The sequence below is a fragment of the Pholcus phalangioides genome, unplaced genomic scaffold (assembly GCF_987345545.1).
Source record: "Pholcus phalangioides strain wild (caught in Gottingen) unplaced genomic scaffold, Ppha-v1.0 ptg000009l_1, whole genome shotgun sequence".
Lineage (NCBI taxonomy): Eukaryota > Metazoa > Arthropoda > Arachnida > Araneae > Pholcidae > Pholcus > Pholcus phalangioides.
Genome location: NW_028301602.1, coordinates 36,676,973 through 36,689,698, shown reverse-complemented (window position 1 = coordinate 36,689,698; position 12,726 = coordinate 36,676,973). Strand labels below are relative to the sequence as shown.

The 12,726-nt window shown below is 34.9% G+C and overlaps 1 protein-coding gene across 4 annotated transcripts in view; it reads left to right on the top strand.

The window, feature by feature from the left end:
• nenya (RING finger protein nenya) overlaps positions 1-12,726 on the top strand; it is a 43,866-nt gene that overhangs the window by 14,415 nt on the left and 16,725 nt on the right. For 3 of the 4 annotated variants that reach the window (XR_016193209.1, XM_089236047.1, XM_089236045.1), the window contains exons 9-11: positions 1,663-1,693; positions 7,517-7,559; positions 9,444-9,507. Coding sequence is in view for 3 of the 4 variants with exons in the window: in XM_089236047.1 (XP_089092173.1) it covers positions 1,663-1,693; positions 7,517-7,559; positions 9,444-9,507 (138 nt within the window). In the remaining variant the exon portion in view is untranslated. The remainder of the gene's footprint in view (positions 1-1,662; positions 1,694-7,516; positions 7,560-9,443; positions 9,508-12,726) is intronic. The other variant, XM_089236046.1, reaches the window with a different exon arrangement.

Genomic DNA, 12,726 nt, shown 5'->3' with positions numbered 1-12,726 from the left:
AACGCATTGCGCAACTGATAAACATTGAAATATTAATTTTGTTTTAATTTATTTTACTTGAACCATAAAATAAGCATAACAAACTTTTGTGTGTCAATCGTTCAATTTTAAGTAATATTTAAAAAATTAAGAAAAATGTTCAATTTCATCAGTTTCCATAAACTTCAAGTACTATGTGCAAAGGGAAATATCAACCGATTTTAAAATTTTTTTATGTTTTTCTTTTTATTAAAAGAGGCAACTTTTCACTTTTCCGCACTATAGCAATTTGAAAATAAAAACATTTTTTTTCAACCCACCCTAATGTACATACATGTTTAAGTTACATATTTTGAAGTTGTAAAAAATAGAAATTACATTTTCCTCACATTTTGCCCAAAAATCCTGCCCGGGCTGTAAGTGAGCAATTATTCCCTTATTGTATGATCAATTTTATTAATCAAATACATAGTTTAACATGCACTAAAAATATATATTTAGGCATAATGTAAGATGTACACATAAAGAATGTACATGCATGTTTAAATTAGATATTTTGTGGTTGTAGAAAAAGGAAATTCAATTTTCCCCATTTTTCCCAAAAAACCCGCCCAGGCTGAGTTTTTTAAAAAACACTGATTTTTTGCAACCGTGGTCTCCTGACATGATGACTAATGTAGTAAAAAAATTAAATACTTCGATCAGATTGTATAAATGCAGTGCTTTCATTAACCGATTTCTAATAAATTGAAAATATTGGAAATTATGTAAACTTCTATTGAAATCATTCAAATTACTGCAATATCTTAAATATCAAAGCTAATCATGATCCAAAATTTGGCCTGCAGTTTAATCTGCAAGTTTAATATGACAAGTTATATTGTATTTGAGGATTTAGATGAGACAAATGTACATAAAGTGCTCAAATCCATCTTGCCAGAGCAATGTTCATACTAATGAACATCTTTTGGTAACCCATTGACAGTGCCATCATTCTTTTAATTGAAGAAATATTTTTTAATGAAACCAGATTTGTTTTTGCAAGGAATATTCAGAATTCTCTGGCTTTACTAAAAATTTTTTTTATAGAGATGAAGAATGTTGTTTGTCAGCTTAATCTTGGTAGCTTCATTAAAAAAATTATCAGTCTATCATACCCAGCTTCTTCAGGAGAGAAAAACCCACACTCACCAGATTCAGTCCATTTATTATCCGATTAAGAACAACCAGAAATAAAATTTAATTCATATAAGTACATTAATTAAATTTATTTATGAGTTTGAATAATTAATTCATTCCAAAAAATATATTTTGCTGGTAGAAATTGAGTTCATTTTTATCCTTCTAAAGGAAATCCCTATTTCACTCATGTTAAATTTTACTTTTATACAAGATATATAGAAGACTGGATGTTGTGAAGATATTTATTATTTGAGATGTTAATTTTTTTTTTTTAAATATCGCTTTGTCTAACATGGTTATTGTGAAGAACAAATTAACCTTGTAAAGCAAGAGAAATCTGTATTGCTACTTGAATTGTAAATAAGCATTGAATATAAATATTACCCATCATAACATTGCATTATTCAATCTGATATTTTGAAGAGTTCTCTGTAGAGATTTTACTGTCAAGACCACTCTCATTCAAATAAGTTTTCATTCCTAGTGTTTTTGTGCTTGCAGGAATGATGAGTCGAGGAAATTCATCTGGAGGGTAATGTATTCATGCAGTTTTTCTGACTAAGAGCTTATTAGATAAGCGATTTCAAAAATTTTCATATTTTTTGTAGAAGTTTATACATGAATTAAAAAAATATATCTGAGTTGTAACTTAAATCATTGTTTAGTCACTATGTATGTTATCAGGGTTGGCAGGTTTTTGATGCATGGACAGTTTTTCATGATTTAAATTGTCAAGTCAAAAACCCTTGTCAAAACGTCAGATATTGCTTTTCCCATACAAAAATTCCATTGGAAATACACACATTAATTGCATTTAATGTTTAAAGTGACTCAATTTTAAAAAATTCCTTACTCAAATATTAAATTCCATGGCATTAATATGACTAAAATAATCTTCTACTCTCTACAGAATTATTTTGGACAATATATATGTTTTTTTTTTCTTATAAAATATAAAATTTGAACAAAGCATAACATAAAAGCTGAAGGAAAAACTATGGAATGATTTGATATTCTTCAATTCAAAATGATTCTTGACCTTCCAAAATTTTCCAACCTTGACCTTCCAACTGCTTATTTGTGTCTATAGAAATAAACATCTGCTGTATACTTTTTATGACAGATGGTGTTTTAAAAGTATTTTTACACCATATATATGTAATGCTGATTTCTGTTATTAAATTATCCAGATAATCACTGATACTTAAAACAATACCCATATTGTGTGTAACATTAGAATATATCTAGCGATCAAAATATTAAATTGTAGGACTAAAATGTTCTGGCTTGTATGTGATGCTTACGAAACTCCTATAATTCTTAGCGCAAAAGTAAGAATGGCATTTGACTATGGTATGGTACGGTATATTTACTAGCATTCATAATACAATGGCTTTTTAATTGAAGCTGTATCTAAACATGCGAAACAATGCTTTGGGTATCAAGTCCTGCCAGCTCTGCTTTGCTTGAAAATACTCTTTAAAAATCTGGATTTATACAGCTTATGCCATGAAATTTATAGGTGAGAATAAATCTACATAAAAGTAAGTGTTTTCTTATTAAAACATGCATCAGGTTAAAAAAAACTGTTTGACAACATTGACAATAAATTTTCTATTGACTATAGTCCGTTTCACGTTAATTTTGCAGTAAAGCGGAAGCTGCGAGAGAACCACATTGCTTGTTTGCTATGGGAATGAAAGCCTCTTAACCAATGTATCGATACGTGGCCTTGGTAAGGCATGGCCAATTCTTACCAATCTCACTGAGAAAAATCTTTTTTTACATGTAACTTAATGAGTGTAGAAAAATTACACAGTAAGTTAATAATAATTATAGAATTTTAAAAAAACACCGCCGATACTTTCAGGAATTACAGTGAGGTTTTTAAAATCATTTGTTTTGTTTTTTTGATTAGAAAGTGTTAAAATTTAGAAAAAGTAATTATCTTATATCAGCGTGTCACTTACTCTTCATTGATGTGCCATAAGTAACACTAAAAATTTTGAAAAACGTAGTAATATTTTTCTGCAATATTTCTCTTTCCTCAGCTGAAATTTATTTATAAAAAAAGTTCCAAACAATAATATGAAAGCTATGTATAATTTTAAAATACTGTATATTAACCATGGCTCTCAAAAACTTGGGGATTTTTAATTTTTTCTTCAATTTATATGGAAAAAATAAACAAATTTTTGAAGCCAATCAAAAAAATGAAAAAAAATTAATTAATTAACCAGCAGATTAACTCTGTTTTCATGTGTAAATACAGGAATAGCACCAAATAATAATAATGATACAGAAAAGTTTTGTATTTTTTTTACTCACTTTTCTTGCCAAAATTTCCGCCGCTCGCCCCCCCCCCTTCCCCCAAATGGTATACGTAGATGCCACTTGTTTTCATGACAGTTTTAGTCTTTTGTTACAGTTGATGTGCTGCTCATGGTTATTACGAATGATTCTTATCGAGTTTTGTTTACAGCAAGTATTCAAAAACCAAAAATATAGTATTCAGGAATAGAAGAGCAGAGAACTTTTTAGTGTGGCTATCTCCAGTGAAAAGAAAGATACAACTGTCACATAAAATATGAAAGCCTAAACCACTGTGGGCCTCCTCTCTTACTTATTTTATCTGAAGAGACACTAATAAAGGCAAGGGGTATCTGGAGAAACAGGTGGTCCCTGCTGTGGGTGAAAGATGGCTTTCGTGTGAGTATGAGACGCGACTCGTGTCAATACACTCTGTGATCGGAAACCACTACTATCCTATAAACATGGCAAAAATAAATAATTAAAAAAAAAGGGGTGACCCAAAACCAACCCAAAACTTCTGCACCCATAAAGAGCCTCTGACAATAGTATCAGCGTTTTCGTGGAACAGAAACACTTCCTGTAATCTATGAGGGAATATCTGAACTCATTGAACCCTATTTTCAGGAGAAAATAAAACTGATTGAATATTCGTGTTTATGTAAGCCTATAATTGCATGGAAAACTGAATGAAAAATTGTATTGTTATGGAAAATTCAACCAAATAACGACAGAAAAAAAAATATACGGTATATAATTGTGTAACGAAAAAAACACAATAGTGATATTGGCGGGGAAAATTTCTAGGATATTGTGCCAAAATGTTGTTGCTGTTGCTATGGATTTTTGATAATGGTAACCAATATTTTTATAATTTAAAAATTTGAAACAAATAAACATTGGTTCGAAACGATATTTTTTCAGTATTTTTTCACAATCATAAAAAAAATTTAAATATTCTGTATAAACAATCATCGTAAACCTCCAATATATGGGAACTATATTTTGGAGTAAAGGAATACACTGTCTACCTTTCTTTTCACTGCAAAGTTAACGTGAAACGGACTGTAGAAAGCACAAATCACCATACAACCCATAGTTGGAACTCGATTGGTTGAGCAGTAGAGGGCGGTATGTGCTGTCATGAAATGATGAAAAACACGGCAGACAGATAGAATGAAAGAACACGGATGAATTTAAGGAAAAACAACTTCCAAATTACACAAACATCACAGCAAGTGCTCAAAATTGTGACGGCCAACAGTTACGTAATTTTCACCCTGTCAATGTAGTGCTGGTTCCCATATTTTCTGTGTTTTGTCATCACCACTAACCTTTAATTCATGAGAGATGTCAGGTTTAGATCCCAGGGACTTGGATTAATGGAAACCACTTGAGGATCCCACTGGCATTTCGGCTTGGGCCCAATAATCCGCTTAGTCTCTTGGCCGTGAGGTAGGGTCTTGTGGTCATGGGACAAGGATGGGACCAGAGGTTGTGCTGCCGATGTCCCAAGAAAATTATTTCTCAACTATGTCCAGTAGTCCAATGACAATAGTTTTTCCCTGGAAAAGACCTGGTAGAGTCTGTGAGGTTATTGGATCATGTTTTATATTGGTCCGATATGATTTACGAGTTTCTAGAAGTAAATAATTGTATATTTCTAAGTAACTTGTTTTGATAGTGGAGGTCGACACATGAATTTCTGTTGGTACTGATCTTTCTTTTTCCTCACCTTTCTATAGACTGTTGACATATTAGCCCCGTTCACATATGCACATATTGCAGTAGCATTGGAAGTTCTAGAACCCGCTTGACGACTTTTTTCCTTCGTAAGGAAAGAAATGGGGAGCAGTCATTGGTGAAAATTCTTGAAGTGGGTTTTAAACCCACTTTTTCCATTTCCCATGCGAACAGGGCTATTGAGGAAGCCTGGCCAGCTACCTCTGTATTGTTAGTTCTGTTGCCACCTTAAAATGTCAATACTCGAATATTTAATTTCCTGACACTTAATTCTCTGGTCAAACCTGATCTCCCATAATGATTAGAAAGACTTGCTTTGTCCTGGGTGAGAATATACTCAAGGAATGTCAGAATTTGCGTGGATGTCAAGCAGCGAGGTGGTATTGAAGTGCATAGACTGCCTTCAATTATTTGGTGAGATCTTTCTTATTTGTTGAGATGTATTAAGAACACTGTATAATTGCAAAACATGGATTAATTGTTCAATATACAGATAAACCTGACTTCAACAAGGGACTGAGATTTTTTTCCAAATGAGCACAGGTTTCCGCTTAATCGAGATTCAGCTGACATAATGTGTAAAATTATGTAACATTCTCGTATGTAATTGAAGTATAGTATAATAAAAATAAATCACTTGAAAATAAATCACTTGAAAATAAAATAATTAATTTAAATGTACATAAAATAATGTACATTATTTACTCTATAATTACTAAATATTTGTTTTCACAGCATCTGTATGGAACTTCTCCCCACACTGTTCGTCATCTGAAATGACTACATTTACATTCTTTTTGACCTTCTCGTCTATATTTATGTAATCCTCATTGCCAGGGCCGTAACTAGAATTTTGTGGGGGGGGAGGGCAACATGATTTCGCTGCCCCGACCACTGCAAAATTTTATGATTCTCCACCTAAATTTTGTTGCCCGAGCAATTTCCCTCCCCCTTTGCCTCCCTCTAATTGCGGCCCTGCTCGGCACTTGTGATCATGGAAAGCAGAATACAGAATGAACCGAGCACATCTAGGCTCTATTGCTATTGCAATTTAAGCACAGTAGTCATAAGACCGCGGACGTGCCGGGAAAACATACCAGTGGACCGGCCAGGCAAGGTCACCCCAGTGTGTCTCTCGCCACCATGCCTCCATCCCATTCCCAATCCAACAATAGCCCGGCATCGCTGCCTGGCACCACCAGGACATTCGCGCTCCCAAACTCCAACTAAACATCCTCTACCAAGTCCCACAACAACTGCCACCTGACCAACCAAGGACCCCCCCCCCCCATCATGCCTGCGACTGAACTCTCCCTCCCCACCCCTTCCGGAGCTTCATTATTAATCAAAATAATAAATAGTAATGCATAAAACATATTTACAGACATTTGGGTGCATCATGACACAGGCCTTTACAGCGCATCCATTTGTAGTAATGTCAATTCTTAACAGTTCTTCAGTCATTCATTGCATTGCGTCATTGATCATGGAAAGCAACTTGCATACAATTTTGAAAGTCATTGTATATCATTTGGAAATATAACCATTACACTGATTTTTTGTTACTATTTCAGAAAGCAACTGCTTCACTACATGTGGCTTTTCAAAAACCACAGCATCAAGTACAGTAACAGTTTTTACAAATCCAAGGGTGGGTGAAGTAGAACTCGTATTGGCAAGCAGTCATTGCCTTAAAAATTTCAACAGAAGAACTAATATTTTGTATGATCAATTGGTCGAGAAATAGTCAAACTGTTTGTGTAAAATTTTCCTTTTCGTTTTCACGTTAGACAAGTTCCGTTTAATCCAAGTTTTTTAATGGGTATTTTCGCATTGAAATCATGGGACCATGAATTTTTTCCATTGAAGACAGGCTTTACTGTATATGAAAAATGTTTAATTTGGATTTTTCATCTTAACTGTAAAAAAATAAATGTTGCTATTGAATGTTTTGACTATGAAGTTTGACTTTGTGTATTCCTTTGCTGCCTGTGCACTTAGTTGGGATTTGGGAATCTGGGACAGTAGCTTGAGACACTGCACTGGGAAACACCCCCTCCAGAGGTTAACCACTTGAGTTCCGACCATGGGTTGTATGGTGATTTGTGTTTGTCTAGTTGTGTTCTATCACTCTTAATGCATTAGTCAGGAGTTCGGAAACCCCCTGTATATATATAGTGCTATACACCTGTCTGTATAATTTTGTAAGTCCAGACAATATTGTGTATTTTATGCCTAAATTTTTTGTTTGGTGAATTAAATGCATTGGCATTTATGAAAAGGGTTTTGTTCTTTTTTTCAGCAGCTCTCACAGAAGTTATGAAAACATTAGGGACTTCCTTAGTGTAAGTAGTGCCACGGTAACATGCAAAAATTGTTATTAGCTCATTTTGAATCACAAATGTTATATATTTTTTTATTCACTTATGCACCAAGAGGAATAACAAAAAAAAAAAAAATCAAACTTATGATTTGCAAATCATAATATAATTAAATGATAAATTCAACCTTATGTACTAAAGATTGATTGTTAATGCAGTAGACTTTCGCTAATCCAACACATATTAGACTGCAACGTTTATCTTGCATTTCTGGTTCATTATTAAGTTAAATCCAGTGTGATCATTGAATGGATGACAACAATGAAAGGAATTCATCATTCGTTAAATAATAAACATTTATTCTGTTAACTGTTAGAATTTAATACATTTTTTACAAGGAATTATCACAGTTAGCTTTATCTCTCAAAACATTATATTGAAACAGTAAAATAACCCTCTCACCGCTTTGTCCAGAAATTCATGTGCTAGTCCACATCGTCCACAAACCAGTCTAAAATGTCACAATTAAGCATTGGTCTTTTATACACCATGATCGGAGAAAACCCTGGAGCTGGGTTCACGCAGGTTTGCATCCTGAAGTGTCCGGTGAAATCACAGGCCAGCCACTGCACAGGAGACAGCAGGAGGCGGACGTTGAGAGAAGCCCAGAGGCAGCTGGTCTGGCTACCAATCAATCCACAACACTGTCGAGACCATGGCGACGTTGGACCATCACATGAGAACAAGCGACGCGACTCTAGAGGTGTTGAAGCACACCTTTCTACAATTAATGCTTCATTATGATTGAGTGGATAACTGGCATACTCCTCAGCAAAGCCTTAGTAAAGGAATCACATGTCTGGAGGAAATAAATCAGTGCTGTATCTTACTATGCATCTGATATTTACACAGGAGCGTTCCCATAATGCCTCATGACGGAACCAATCACAAAGCACTGTTGAAGGTACGATACTGAACTTTGTGTCTGATTTACATATCTTCATGAGAGAGAAAGAAATAATATTGTAGAAAAATACATCACAGAATCTGGCAACAAGTACAAGAAATTGGGGATCTTGCCAGGAGCCACAACTGTTAGGCCTATTGCATATTGTATAACTCATAATATTGACTGTGAGATGGTCCTAGGACCCACAGACAGCATGAAGATAAAGTTATTGCACATTGATATTTATATAACACTTTGCAGAACATTTACATTATATTGCACAAATATTTCATATTGCACAATTCATTTCTCAACACAATAATTCAATATTTGAGTTTGGCAATGACTTCCCCTACCGACGATCCACGGGACTTCCCATTGCATATTGGCAACTAGTGGGCTCCCTCATGTTACAAGACCAGGGTTTGCCAGATTCCTGAAATCGCCTCATTACTCAAAGTTCATTGAAAAGTCCATTTAATTAATTGGAACACAGCACAGACATGTTTTCCTTTCGAATGCTTGAAAAAACTTGCCTAAAAATGTCAGACCACTGGACAGGTCGGACTAGCACACGGCTGGATTATTGAGAGAGTACTGTATAGTTAGTTTTTAAATAAAGTTATTTGTGATCGGCAGACTTTTATTTTTCATGTTTCCAAAGAAATTCAGAAATTTCATAACAAGAAACCCATTATCTTAATGTTAAATTAATTAAAATGAAACTGTTTATATGAGTTAAGGCAATCAGTTGAAGGTCTGTTAATGCTAAGTGACTTAACAGCATATTTTCAAGCTTTTTCAGTTTTCTTCCCTTTCGTACTATTTAATTTTTTAGTAATTTTAGTTTTCTGATATTTGATATTGGCTCATCTCTAGTAAATCAATTAAAACTGATTTTACAGATTAATTGTATTCTTTGTTTTTGGGCAACATATTAATTTTTTTTATTTTCAAAGCCAAATGAAGTTCCTGGTCCATCTCGAATCAGCATTCGAACTCCACCCATGAATGGTAGAATAGGTATGTGTTCTATACAGTACAGTAAAACTTCGATTAACCGTCACTCATTTTGTTCAGTTCAAAACGTGCTGGCCAGGGGAATTAGCTGCTACCATCATTGCGGGTTCAATTAATAATTTTAAGAGAGACAAAACTCTTAACGTGATTTTATTTACATCTTTTTTTTTCAAAGGAGCACAATGACTGGACTGGACTCACCAACTTGACAAACTAACTTTTGTTACTCACATGAACAGAAAAAATAAGTATAAAAAGTATCTGAACAGAATGCACAAGACTTACATCCTCCCACCTTAAGTTGTTGGAAAAACAACTTAACCTTCATGAAAATCCATGTAAGAATAAATGTGATATGCAAAATTTGGACTTCAACTTGAAAGAAAAAAATATTTAGAAAACCATCCTACCAGGCAGCAGTAGTAGGTTAAAGAATCACTGAATTCCCTTTGTAGTGCTGTGTCAGGCGATTTCATCCCAGTCTACCAGTTTCAATTGATTGAAACCCACAAAATTGGTGTCATTATCACAGTAAACAATGGAGGGTCTACCTCTACGTGCAATAAACCTCCGAAAATCTTGCAGGAAAGCTTCAGTAGATAGAGATGACAAAAGTTCAAAATGAACAGCTCGAAATACAGCACAGATGTATATACATATCCATGACTTGATATTTCCCTTCAAGTATAAGTACCCGGCTGTATCAATTCCAACAATTTCAAAAACACTTGCGTCCTTTATTCTGTTTTCAGGCAGCGAAGATGTTGGAGCAGTCAGGGTCTGTTTGGCATGCCTCAAGCAAACAACATACTTAGCCATAACAGATCTTACAGTTTTTCTTGCATTCAAATCCAATGTTAGAATATTCAACAGCATCTGATCACAGAGGCTTGATCACAGAGTGATCTTAGATTCTTTTATAAACATTGCAATGGTCATTGCTGCTACTATATCTTCATCTTCAGAGAGCATATTAGTCTTTCTCAGCAAAGTCCATCCTAGGCAGGTCTCCATAGCAACTAGTCCACATTTGAGAACCCTTTTCTTTCCAGTGAATAACCTTCCTGCCACATCAGCTCCAATCAATACGTCAACACCTTTTGTAGCTTCAGCATCTTCAACAAAAATTTTCATAGATCTTAATTCGTTCATCCAAGGTCCATTTTGTGCTGAAGGGATGTCACGAATCTCACCTTGTTCAAGAGCATCAAAGTAGCAGAGGAATTTATCATCTAAACTTCCAAGTTCTATCTTATAAACATTATGAATTTCACCAATTTTTCTCCCTACAAAATGGGAATGAGAAAGCACTTGTTGACGCAAAGGCACATATCCTAAAGCAGCAGCTGCCTCTTTTCTAATGTACGATTTTTGAGAGCCTGTGTCAAATAATTCTCTCACCTTCAAAGTATGCTTTCTTTCAACCAAATAACAATTAAGTGTTTGCAACAGGACTTTTAGATTTGAGTTGGAGAACTTAGACAAATTGATTGACTCTTCTTGATGCAACTTCACACATTTTCTGACACATTCACTTCGGGATGTCTCTGTAACGGGTTTGCTACTTGCTAAATCTGGACGCATAACAACATGTTGACCCTTAGAACAAATAGAAACATTTCACGAATTGTTTACATCTGACAGCTCGATGAGACCCCTTCAAACACTTGAAACAATGTCCCTTATCCTTGAGTAATTTTTGTTTATCTGCAAAAGTCATCTTTTGAGAGCCTTGAAACTATTTGAACTTTCATGTTTACAATTGCAAAAAACAAACTTTTCCATCATGCACACTTGAAGTAAACAAGCTAGTAGCGGTGGACACCTTTTCACAAGTTGCTCTATGAGATCCACTATTACTTGGTGATGCTGCCTTCAAACCAAATCCAGCCATTGTGAGATTGATCTGTTCTTCAGACTCAACTTCAGATTTCACAAACTTGAGCAGGCTCCCCAGTCAGATCTGTGGATCATTCAACATTCGGACTTCTCGGCCAAGCTCTGAGTAGTTCCTCTGGAAGACAGGATTCCACTAGTGCAAAAAGTAGCGCAGCACTTTTTCAGTTGTGAGCACGTATTTGTGACTCCAAGCTATCATAAAGTACAGACAATTTGTCTGAATAACCATGAGATGTGGCATTCTTCAGAACCAACTTCAAAAGTTCCCTGTTGTACACCTCTACCAATAAATCATCATGTCCGAACCGACACTTCAAACTGTCAATTGCATTCTGATAATTTTCACAGTTTGCTAGGAAACTCTCTGCCGATTTAGCAATGTCCTTGTCCACGATCAAATTTTCGCAACTCTAGCTTTGGTAACCTAAATTTTCGATCCAAATCATTTGCACAAATTACAGAGGTGTCAGCACTACCATTTCTGTGATGAGGAGTATCGATGATTCTTTGAGCGCTTAAACAAATTCTTAAAGCTCTATCTGGAAAATCCTCCACGATTTCATACTCATCTTCAAATTCGGCTTCATCCAGAAGTGCTAAAATAGCTGTGTGTGCCGTCCAACCACTCTGCCTTAGAAATAAAAATGTTCAGTTCTGCCTCTACCACTGCTGACTGCACATCACTGGTGGAAAGCAACACTTCCAACTTGTTATGTGACTTCATATAAGCAGAGCTCATTGTGCTGCTCTTGTTTTCTTCAAAGTTTCCATATTGTGATGAGAAACACACTGGAAACAAATGATGGAAAATTATGACAATATTAATCAAAACAGTCCTGCTGAGGGTACCAAAAAATGTTCAGTTCGAAACATGCTGGCCGGGGAAATTAACTGCTACCAGCATCATCGGTTCAATTAATTTTAAGAGCGATAAAACTTAACATGACTTTATTTACATCTTTTTTTTCAAAGGAACAATGACTGGACTGGGCTCACCAGCTTGACAAACTGTTGCCACTCACATGAACAGAAAAAATAACAATTATAAAACATATCTGAACAGCGTACACAAGACTTGACACATTTAACCATCAGTTTCTGTTATCCGTCACCATCTTAAAAAACAAACAAACAAACAGACATATTTAAAATTGCCCACAGATTATTTTTACACCCTACTGTATGAAGATGAAGTGACTGTACTGCATGATGGCGGAAGTAGATTCTAACCTACAGAAATGGCTCTTGCCTGAACCTATTGACAAAACTGAAGGAACATAGACTGTTTAGTGTTGAAAAAATTGTGCAACAATGTAGAACTAA